The following is an 11,789-nucleotide window of genomic DNA, read 5'->3' as shown; positions in this document are numbered from 1 at the left end:
AGAAAGAGCAGTCAGGCATTGGAATGGGTTGGCCAGGGAGGTGGGGGAGTCACCGTCCCTGGGGGTGTTCAAGGAAAGGTTGGATGCGGTGCTTAGGGACATGGTTTAGTGGGTGGCATTGGTGGTAGGGTGGTTGTTGGACCAGATGATCTTGGAGGGCTTTTCCAACCTTAATGATTCTGTGATTTTCAGCACACTTCGCTCCATCTAATCACCTGGGGAGATGAGGAAGGAAAAGGCATCCTTCCCAGTACAGTTTTGCATCGGGACCTGACTGGCTGCATTCCTAGAGAGGTAAACTCCCATCACGCTATTCAGCATCTTGCCTTGAGGTGCTGCAATCTCCAGAGAGAACAGTTCTCAGAATAAATTGAAATGCAAAAAAAAATAATATATATATATATATTTAAAAAAAGGCACTGCAGAAAGCTTGAGAGCCTTGCACCCAGCTCCTCCAGGTGAGCGTGGAGAACAGCTGCTAAGGCACAGGTCTGCCTCAACCACCGGCAAGGCAGGGGGCTGCCAGAGGTGCCAGTTCCTGGTGACACCAGGGATGGACAAGAGGGAGTGACACCAGGGGGTGACAAGAGAGGTGACAACGGGGGGAGACAACGGGGGTGACACCAGGGATGGACACCAGGGGTGACCCCAGGGGTGGACCCCATGGGGTGACACCAGCCCAGGGGGAAAACTGCTGTCCCTCGGGGGAAGCCGTGGCCTGGCAGAGCCCAGGTCACCCCCCCAGAGCACCGCACCCCGCCAGCAGTGCGGGGACCCCCTCCACAAAGCCATACAACGGCAGGCCACGGGGCTACGAAAGTGCTGACGAGAACGCGCGGCCCCCCCCCCCCCCCCTTTATCCCCGTGGCGAATCTGCGGGGACGGTTCCACAGACCGAACAACCCCCTCCTCCCCCCCGCAGCTACGGCGCGGCGCAGGGACCAGTCCCCCCTCCCCCCTCCCCGCGCCGCTCTCGCGGCGTTCGGGGCGTGCCCGGGGAGGAGCCGAGCGCCGCCGAACGCAGCCGAGCGCCGCCGGAGGTTGCCGAGCGGAGCCGAGCGGGCGCGGCCCTTCCCGCCGCCGGGGCGAGGCCGGAGCGGGAGCGGCCGGGGCGCGGCCCATGGAGCGGCCGCGCCTGAGGCGGAGCCCGCGGAAGGAGCCGCTCGGCCCCGGCGCGGCCGGGAGGAGGCGGCGGGGCTGAGGGGGGGGGGAGCCCCGTGTGTTGGGGGGTGGTGCCGGTACCGGTACCGGTGGTGGTGGTGGTGGTGCCCGGGCTGCTCGGCACCATGTCGGCCAAGGTGCGGCTGAAGCGCCTGGAGCAGCTGGTGCTGGACGGGCCGCAGCGCAACGACAGCGTGCTGAGCGTGGAGACCCTGCTCGACCTCCTGGTCGGCGTCTACGCCGAGTGCAGCCGCGACTCGCCGCTCCGCAGGGACCGATACGTCTCCGACTTCCTCGAGTGGGGTGAGCCCGGCGCCGGGGGGCGGCTGGGGGAGGCGAGGGGAGGGCCCCCCGGGGGGGTGCTGGGCCTCCTCTGCCCCTCAGGGGGGTGCTGGGCCTCGCCCCTTACATCCCCCCCCCCCGCGTTCCCCGTGCCCTGCTGTAAGGGGCTCTGCCTCCCCCCAAACGCCAGGGCATTGCCTCCCGGCCCTCCAGGGCTGCTGGAGGTCCTCGGGGCTGTGTGTGTGCCCCTCCGAGGGCCGGCGGGTGCTCCTGGCCCAGCGCTCCGTAATTCGGGCATGCCCCCGCAGGCCGGCGGGGCTGCAGGCGGCCCTCGTGTGACACCTTTGTGTGGTGGCGTCGGGGCTCTGGGGTAGCAGGAACCCGCAGCAGAGCGGGGCGTGCTGACAAAAGGAGACGTGGGCACCCGGGGTGAGGCTGAGGATGAAAGTTGGCTGTCCTGCGTGGCGCGCGGACTGCGGAGAGCCTCCCCCGGTGCGTGCTTAAACGAATTTATGTTCAAACGGCCCGTGGTGGCCGACTGGTTTATTCAGCTGAGTAAGTTATGAATAATAATTCACGGTGAAGGTGACTTAACTTCTCCGTGGAGTGGGAACTGGCGTGAAGGAAGGAGAGAGCGTTGCTCACGAGGATGTTGTCCCGTTCGTCAGCTGTTCCGTGCGTGTACAGTTAATTGGGCTCTTAAAGATATCTGTTAATAAGAAAAAGAAAAAAAACCAACAAAAAACACAAAGGATTTCCTGAGGGAGGGGGAAGGGCGATTTACTTCAGGAGATGCAAATGTGTGTCTTGGTCCTGCCGGCCACAGCACTAAAAGGGAGGGAGGGAGGGACAGCTGGTTCTCCTTAATTTCTGTGGGGACCACCACTCTTTGTCATACACTAACAAACTAAGAGGATTCACTTCCTGGACTCTTCTATTGACGTCAGTAATGCGATTGCCAACTGAATAATTAACCACTCTATCACATCTGCCCTGCAAGGCTGCAGCCAGGGGAACATCGATTATTTGTTTTGTTGGGGGAGCTTTGCATGTCTCCTGCAAAGTGCAGGCTGGTTTTGAACTTGTTTTCAAGCTGGTGGCTTGGATAAGTGAGCATCTACGGGCTGTGGAGTGTGGTGGAGCAGGGTACGGTGCTACTTTTAGGGTAAAACTCAAGGGCAGGATTTGGGGCAGGCCAAAGAGTAATATGCTTTTCCTATAGCACTGTTGGTGGTGTGTCTTACAGCACGATTCCCATGTTGTCATTTTCCGTGTGATGGAGAGTCCAATTATCTAATTGTTTATAAAATTGCTTTTCCAAATCCTATTTATTGTGTTCATTGAATGTGAAAAGGTTACTGACTTGATGAAAAGTATATCTCGCAATAAAAACAGTGTGCAGCTCTCTCTGCAGTGTGGGATTACCCTAGTATAACAAAGTGCCTATTCAATAAATAATTGAAATGTATGTGAGCTACCATCTGGTGCTGCAGAGTGGGGATAAAAGTTTATAATCCAGTCTCTCCAAGGTAAGGGGATGGGCCTAAATCTGGACTGCTGTGTGTTCCGGTTCCATCAGTAAGGAATGCCCTGAAAAGCAATTAAAGTCCATCCCGTGTGTTCCTCCCTTTCCTTCAAGCTGTTAAAAGCAAGTCAATGCCAAGGAGGAGACACCTTTTATCTGTGTCCTGATGCCCTCACAGTATGGTTCCACTGACAAGGAACTTGTTTCTGCCTCCAGCTAATAAGGAAGCTATCATGCCAAACACGCTAATCTTCCTCATGTCATGATGTGCAGTCTTAATTACAGCCTGCTTCTCTGTTAGGAGACATTCCGGATTGATGTGCACAGGTTCTGCGCGCTGTTATGTGTCTGTGGCAGCATGAGAGTGGAGCTAAATATTTGGCAAATACTTTGAAGATTAGCGTGTTTCTTTATCGACTGGAGACAGGAGGAATTTCCTTTTGACAAAATGGAGACTTATCGCCGACAATGGAAATCAGCCGCGTAGGTATGAAGGGTAAACCAAACCGAGCCGTATAACAGGCAGTCCTGTGCTATTTTGGGTTTAAAACTGGGCACGAGGTATCAGACGCGCAGAATTCCCTCCAAATGGTTAAGTGGAATTGTTTGCACTCCTGACTGCCAAGAGGAAGCCGAGTTCAAGCACGGGTAGATGAGGCAGAGTTGTTTTTTTTTTTTTGTCCTGGCTGTGGGAATGCAGAGGAGATGTTACAGCGCGGAGCGTGGCTGCTGGGCGTGGGGATCACTCTTCTCCGACAGCAGCACACCGCTGCTCGGCTTCTGGAGCTGGTGGCTGGGAATGGGGAGTCAGGAATCAAGCCCCACGTTCATCCCGTGAGCCTTGTGCCGGCTTCTAGTCAACACCTGCAGCAGCTTTGCACCTCGTGCAGAGCCTGGGGAGCCCTGGGTGATCGATCTCATCGGTTCTGTCCTATAAACCTGGCTGCTGCTCCCTGCCACGGGCTTGTTTCTTCCAAATCTTCTTCCTATTTGCTAACCATAGAAGAGCGCAGGGCGTGGCCGATTGCCCAGGGGCAGCTTGTGGCTTCCATCTCTTCAGAAATGTAGGAAGAATCTGCCATTTTAACCTTGGCAGTTGTTGCTTTCCCATGGTGAGCGGAGCTTTGAATATCCTCGATTTTTTTTTTCCCTGTACCAGAAGTATAATGCACATATTTTTATGCCGCATGTCTTGGAAGAAGAGCTAGCTGAGCTACAAGTGAGGATTTTGAAAGTCGTTTTCTTCCAGTTCCTCGTATTTATAACTCCTGTTGAATAAGGCCTCGCCGCTGTATTGTTTATATAATAGATACTGAAATACCGCTCAGCGTTCTTGCTGGGAGCTGACTCCAAGTCTGTAACACAGCAGACCCGTGTCTTACATGTTCAGCAAGAATTTGCCAAATCTGTGCTTAGTGTCATTTAAGCTGTTGCTGCATATGCTGCTTCTGGAGTGAGAACTAATGAGGAATCCACACAGCCAGCCCTGTTTATTCTAGCTCTGCTTCCTCGTTCCCCTCTGAAAGTCCTTGGTGAAGCTGGCCTGCTGCTGCCCTCGTGCCTCTGGGGCCAAATTCCTTGACCATCTCTGCTGGCCCTCGTAGCTCAGTGGGACTGGCATCCCGTGAGGCGCTGGGCTGGGCAGGCTCCCGGTGCCCTGGGAAGCCCATAAAGCAGCCTGTGTGGCCCTACAAGCCTGTGGCCCTACTTCCTTGCTGAAGCTGCCCAGTGCCGCTGGTGAGGACTACCTGAGGCTGCCAGCAAGCACAGAGGAGGGTTTGTGTGGCCTTTGGACTCCCCTGGTGGATCACACTGCGCGCTGGAGCTCGGGAACTGCAGGTGGTGCGGTCCGTGTGCTGCGGAGAGCCCTCCTGAGGGACTCTTCGTGCAGCCAGCGCACCCCTCTCCCTGTTGTGCATGGCGAGGAGAGCCGCAGGGGTGGTGAGCTGGCACAGCTCAGGTCTCCTGCATCTCCTCGGGTCTCTCAGGACATCCATCCCCTGTCCTTTGGCTTTCAGGCACAGCGTGTTCTTCTGCACAGAGCCCGCGCTTCCCTCGTGCTGAGGGATCTCAGTCTTTCCTAATCCAACGCCAGCTGTATGGGAGCCCTGGGATGGCTGCTCCCAGGTCTCTCAGCACCGCGTTGGTGCTCATCTGACATCACCTTGTTTTTCAGGAGTTATCTCAGCGGGCTGTGGCTGCCGCTCGCTGCCCCTTGCTCCCAGCCAGCAGGGACTGGCACAACCGGCTGCTCCGTTCTTCAGCAGCTTCTGTCACGGTTTGGAGCCGGTAGGCAAGCGTGTTCGGCGGAGGGTCTGACAGGAACGGGCCTTATTTGTATTCAGAGAGCTCTTGGTGCTGCACGGCCTCTCGCTCCAGCCTTTGTTTCCCCTGGCTGTGTTCCGTGCCGCTGGCGCACCGCGCTGGGCAGGACGGCGCACATCCCCACGTGGCTCGCCCGGCCTTGTCTCACTCCTGGACTATGCACCGGCTAGCTTTCCCTGCGAGATCACCTCCAAGCCCGTGTCGGAATAGTCTGATGTGAAACGCAGTGTGTGTTTTCCCCAAAGCGGGCACACAGGGTACCCCCGTGGGCTGCTCCTGCTGCGAAGTCAGGAGCTGTTTGCACGCTGGCCTTCCGTAGCGCCGCTTCGTGCGAGGTCTGCTGCCCTCTGAGGCTGGTGTGCTGCTTTTGTCTTTTTTCTGTGTTGCTGCTGTTGGTTTGGTTTTGTTTTGCTTGTTGTTTGTTTGTTTTTCCCCAGAAGAACTGACTTGGAGGGGGCCTGAAGCTGTGGGGGAAACAAAGAGGACTGCAGGCGATTAGCACAAGGAGGCCAGCTGGGCACCTGCTGCCAAGCCCTTGAAGACAGCCTGGTGTAATAGGCAGGCGGTGGGTGCTGCTGTAACAGCTGTGTGCTCCTGCTCTGGGGGAAAAACGTGTGTGCAGAGCGCTCAGAGCAGCTTCTCTAGCCCAGCCTCAAGCTGCCGCTTCTGGGTGCGTGTCTCTTACGTTTGGGGCTGGGCCACAGGTGGAAAACTCACGGGAAGGATGACCAGAAAGGCGCTGCCGTGCTGCTAGTGCCGTGATTCACAGCTTCGGGTTGCTGCAGGGACTGGTGCGTCGAGTTCTGCACCTCGCTGCTGGTGGGGGCTAAACCAGGAGGCTGTGACTGGGCTTTCCTTCTACTCCCAGCCCTACTTTCTTCTCCTTCCAGCTCTCCTTAAGGAGGCATGTTAGCATTTAATGGGTGAAGTGAGAGTCTTGTGGAGTGGCCTTTATGTCAGTGGAGGTTAGAGCCTGTTCTTTCAGCTTGAAAGCGGTTGTATTCAGATGTGTGGATGTGAACCTGAGGAAAAGTCACACTTCCTCAGCCTACATTAGAGCAGCTTCGAAGCTTGCTGCGGGGTAGACGTAGTCCTCTGACTGCCACAGACACTGATGTACTAGAAAATGCTCTGGGTAAGGGTGAGGACACAACGTGTGGCTGATGTGGTGCTAGTATAGGAGGCAGAAACTGTCCTGAAGTGTTTTGAGATGACCTTATTAGAGCTGTCAGACTTTGAGCACTGCTTATGAGGATCTTCTCTATGGGCTGTTTGGTTTACACCAGGAAAAAGTATCACTTAATAACACAGCCTGCTTCTTGGTGTGAGGTTTGTTGGTTTAAATTCCTCTCTCGTCCTCTTTACCAATTCTCCCCATGCAGCAAAAGCAGAAAGAAGGAAGCCAGGAAGTGACCCCAGCCTCTCCTAACATGAGCGATGTCCTCCTCTGCCGGCAGGAGCTGCGCAGCGCCTGATAAGCCTCTTGGGCACAAGAAAGAGACAGCTTGCTTGGGTAGGAAGACAGCTGATGGCCGAGAAGTCTGAATTTCAGTCTCTGGCCCGAGTCCCTCTTCTTCCATCTGACCGATAAAGCCGTTGTGGTCCGTTGTGCTGGAGGTAGCAGCACGAGGGTGTGGGTGAGGGCCCGTTGGGGCAGAGTGAAGCTACAGGTGCCTTGCAGAGGTTCTGGAAAGGCCAGTGGTGGTGGTGGCCACGGTTTCTTTGTGCACACTGCAGTGTGGATGCAGCTGGAACCCTTTCCTGTTCCCTGAAGGCTTTCCTGTGGTCGGAGATGGGGCGCTGTAGCCTGGATCGCCTGGGTAAGGAAGCCTTTGACGGTCAGCTGGCAGGCACGCGCTGGCATGATTGCCGAGCCCAGATTTCCAGCGGTCTCTGCTGTCGAGTAAACGGTTTCTGTTCTTTTAGAAAATAGATGTTAGGATTAGTTTATGGTGGAGCAGCAAAAACTGCCACGTTAGCTTTGATAGCGTTGTAGTCAGGGCTAGTGATCTGAAGGCATGAGGTTCAAAGCTTGCTGCTATGTGCACGATGGACCCTCTACAGTGCATCTCTTCTGATTTGCAATTTTTAGATTGAGTAGAATATCTTTAGAATATCTTTCAGTGACTTTTTTTGTCCTATTTTGTTCTGTGAAACACTGGCATTGGATGCTGAAGTCATGTTTTGACAGCGTGAAAGTAGTGTTGTTTGGCGGATGAGATGCACGTTGGCATGAGCTGTTGAAATGACAGCCATCCTGGGCAAAGCTGCTCTTTTGTCCCATAGAAGGAAGTCAGCATTGCTTTTGTCCTGTGCGTAGATAAAGTTGCTAATAACGAGCAGCCGTCTACCGAGGGCTTGAGGAATTGTTGTTTGTTAAAGGCTGTGACCTATTTTCTAGTTAAATTTTGTTGAAAAGTCAGGACGAGGTAGGTAAGTCGTTGCTAAATTTGTCTTCATATAGAGGATGTGCAGCCAGTACTTTCTCACTCGTGGCACTTGATAACATACAGAATGCAGAAGTCAGGTTTCATAAGCATCCTTAAATTTAATATTTCTCAGTATTGTTTCATTTAGAAACATGAAAATCATTTGAAATTCCTTTTTGCAGGTAATATTAAGCTAAAATATTTTGCCAAGAAATATTTCATTTGCATCATTAAAACTTCTGTGGTTGGCACCAGTTTTGTGCTCTCAGTGCAGAGAAACTGCTTGGATGGTGGTTTAGTCAGCACATTCAGTGCAACGAGCCCTTATCATCTGAAGCTGAACTAACCTTTTTTCTTCCAAATAATTCACGTGGGAGAGTGAGTCAGTTTCTTTTACACCTACGAGAAACAAATGGCTTCAACTGTGAGTCAGAACTGAAGAGACTCGTTTCGTTGGCTTTTTTTAGCAAGTTGATTCTGCTTTATGGTTATATATTTTCATGTATTGGTTTTCAGAAGTGCTGATCTCTAGCCGAGATCAGTTGGGAATGTGAAACTACTGTAGGTCCTTCAAACTTAGGAAGCTTGCATTTTGCTCCTTGCTTACAACTTGAGGTGGTTCTTGGATGGGTGTTACCAAAAGGAAGAATTTTAAGACTTACCTAAGCAGTTGCGAATGTATCAGAGCCATTACTTGCGTATAGTGCCCGGGATTCAGAGTAACTTACCTGTGTCTGAAAAGATGAATAGGGTGATGAACCACGAGCAAATTTGTTTGGGAAAGTGGAAAGGACTTATTAAAGCTTTTTATTAGATTATTGCCTTGATAATGCTTCAAACGGAGGTGAGGTTTGTTTTCTAAGTCTTTTGCAAGGTACACTTGAGAATTCCAATCTAGTCTTGATGTAGCTGCCAAAGAGCTTGTATCACACTTACTAATACATCTGACTGAAGCTTTAGCATTAAAAAAAAAAGTAACTTGATTTAAAAAGCTTTTTGAGGTCTAAGAATTTCTAAGTGCATTTGGTCTGTGGTTCGACGTGATCTGTTCTTTTTAACTGTCTCCTAACACTAAAATCTTCCACTCAATTTTTTCACCAGCGTATGCAGATCGCCAGAGTGCAGGCTTTTATTTATAAAGACCTTTGTTCCCTACAATGAATATAGCTTCCTTCAGTAGGAAACTGCACGCTGTTTTCTTAAGCCCCGATTTTGCATAGAGCTCAGTAATCGTGTCTGTAGATATACTTAGGGTGCACTCAGCTTAATGCGTGCATCCCTCATTGCCAGCTGAGGCCTTAGGCACCCTCAAGTGCCTGAGATCTTAATTTCTGCCGTTCGTGTCATCAGGGTCTTAGCGCTGAAACCTGTGGTTACTTAACCATGGCCTAAAGCTGCAAATGTGATAGTGCCTCTGGATGCCCAGCCTGAGACCTCTCTGAACGTCTGAGCTTTGGGAAGCGGTGGGGGTGTCTTCGCTGAGTACTGGGTATTAAAAATGTGTGGAGTTCGTTAATCAGGTGTGCGTTAATGAAGGCTGAGTGCTGTCCTTACCTTGCTCTCGTGCAGTGCCACTACGGACCAAATATATTTAGCTGCCTTTCCCAAAACAGCCAGGAAGAGAAATGCTCAGAAGCAGGGTCAGTTCCAGATATATTCCAAATTCTTTTCACATTTATAACCGTTCTCCCACCTAAAAATAAGCAGCAATAATTGCTTTGTGAAGTCCAACTTGAAATGTATTTATGCCAGTTTAGAGAGAGATGCATATTCGGCATTTTTAGAAAAGTCTATAAAAAAAGATCTGTCTGGATATTTAATCCAACTTAAACATGGGTTATTTTGTTCCAGTTCCCATCACAAATTTCAATGAAAGATAAAGTAATAACTACGATGAAACCAGTATTAAACTCACTTAAGTTTATATGTGGAAGTCAGCCTCCTGGTAGTATTAGGACTTTGTATGTCAAGGGACGTGGATCCATGCTTTTTATAGAAGGTGTAACTTTACCTAAAGTAGAGCAGCCATGACAGGAGTATGTTTTTATTCTTTTGTTATTTTTTCTGAGTATATTATGATTTCCTGACTAGTAGCAGTCCCTTAGCCCAGGAACCAAGCCGTATGGCTACCCTGCATAGGTGAGACTTGTGGAAAAGCGTTGGGTCTCTAGAGGTTCTCTGAAGGTGCATAAGAAGAGTTTATGCTCTAAATTGGTTTAAAACATGGAGTACTGGAAAAAAGACAACAAATATTCTCCGCTACCAAAAAACCTTTTTGTTTTGTTGTAGTTGAAGGTGTTACAAACTTGAACCATTTTTAGAGCTGTGCCAAGTGTATGTGTGTGAGGGAAATGGAAGCACGGCAGAGGTTTCCAATGACTTGGTAATGCTTCCTGGGCATCTCAAACCTTTTTTCCTGCTCTTTTCTGATTTTTCCAGGAATCCCTCTGCCCTTGGTTTCCCCTTCCTTCCAGAGACCCCTTGGGGTGGATGGGGGTCTTCTCCGTTACCTGTACAGCTTTGAATTTGCCCTGCTGTTACACCATGACTTCTCCTATCATAATTTTGCACATTCTTTCCCCAAAGTTGGCTTCTTGGAGCTTTTCCGTGTGCCCCTGGTTCTCTTGCTGCCCGTGTGACTGGGATTATCAGTGCTGAGAGCCGGAGCGCTCTGAGTGTCCTTTATTTTCCTGTAATTAAGGCAGACTAGAAACAGCAGGAGGGTGACTTTAGGCACGGAGATCCTATTAGCTTTTTGAAATATGTTCCCAAGGGTTTGCTTTTTAGGATGCATGGGTAGGCTTTAAGTTGAGCTCTTCTTGTGGCAGGGTCAGTCGTTCTGCACCAGCCCCAAATTTAGTGCCTGATGGCGATACTCTCCTTGTCTGGCATTGCGCTAGGGGACGGGCACGTATGGTGCTTGGTTCTGCGGGCTTCTGGCTGCTCTGGGACTGGATCCAAAGAGAAGTAGCATAGGCCTTTTTTTTTGTGTATTCCTGAGACAGATGTATGTATCGAAGACTTTAAATAAAGGAATTGGGTTGCTGTTACCTAGTGTGCCATCTTTTGAACTGTGTCCATGAGTAAGATGGGAGTGTAATTTCTGTTTGGATTCTGTCTTTTTAGCTCACAGTTCTTTAAGGCAAGGGTGGGATCTCACCGTGCCCTATCAGTGGTTCCTTTTAGGATGACTTTGCTGCCCCGGAGCCCTCTCAAGTTACTCACCCAAAAAAGGAAGCTCTGTTGTTGTGATTCAGAACCTCACCCGATTTGACTTATTACAGGGGGCAGGGAGGAGAGCAAATTACATGTGCAAATGGCTAACAGTGATCTAAAGGTCCTAAAGAAATGACTGCTAGCTGGCAACCACTGGCTGTTGGGTTATAAAGCGGGGGCAAAGGCTAGAGTTCGTGGTAGGTGATCTTTCCATCTTTTTATGACTAATATGGTATTTTTCCTGAATTCACAACATATCATCTTTCGGAGGAGACTTCCTGGGAAGTTGCGGATAAGTTGGCCTCTTATGTCACAGGGAAGAAGTACAAAACCTTTCCTTCCAGACCAGCCTTAACTAGCAAAATGTCTCAGTGGTTTGCTGTGGAATTGCTGCACAGAGGAGTTCAGTTTGACTTCTCTTACGTAAGTGAAGATTTGCATTGCTAGTAAGTTCAGCCTTGGGTTTCTCGGACACTTAGTCCAAATTTAAGTTTGGAATGCTGACAATATCAAATTGTTTTCAAACTGTGGTTTCTGCTGCCTGGGTACTTCAGATAAAATAATACAAGGCAGTGTGCAGTGGAGATACCTGACCAGAGACTCTGTCAGGCCCACGGACTCGTTATCTCGCTCTTAGAAGCTTTTCCTGGTTATTAAGGCAACTGAGCTGTGGCTGTGGCTCTGTGCTTGTTCTTGAGAACCAGCAGGATTTACTGGGCTGGGCGTAGCGCTGTGCCAGCAAGGCTCGACCCAGTCATGTCTATACCCATGGCTGGAAATAAGCAGTCCGTGTGCATCCTGAAATTGACTGCGTGTGATGTGAATTCTTAAGGGGGAAAAAAAAAAAAAAA

The 11,789-nt window shown here is 50.7% G+C and overlaps 1 protein-coding gene across 3 annotated transcripts in view; it reads left to right on the top strand.

The window, feature by feature from the left end:
* Positions 1–1,104: 1,104 nt before the first annotated feature.
* The window catches only part of CDC42BPB (CDC42 binding protein kinase beta), a 95,900-nt gene continuing 85,215 nt past the window's right edge, over positions 1,105–11,789 (top strand). For all 3 annotated transcript variants that reach the window (XM_083840207.1, XM_083840206.1, XM_083840205.1), the window contains exon 1: positions 1,105–1,464. In XM_083840207.1, the coding sequence (XP_083696333.1) occupies positions 1,287–1,464 (178 nt within the window). In that variant the 5' untranslated portion in view covers positions 1,105–1,286. The remainder of the gene's footprint in view (positions 1,465–11,789) is intronic.

Source organism: Anser anser, assembly GCF_964211835.1.
Source record: "Anser anser genome assembly, chromosome: 5".
NCBI classification, from domain to species: domain Eukaryota; kingdom Metazoa; phylum Chordata; class Aves; order Anseriformes; family Anatidae; genus Anser; species Anser anser.
This window is presented reverse-complemented; position numbering and strand designations above follow the sequence as displayed.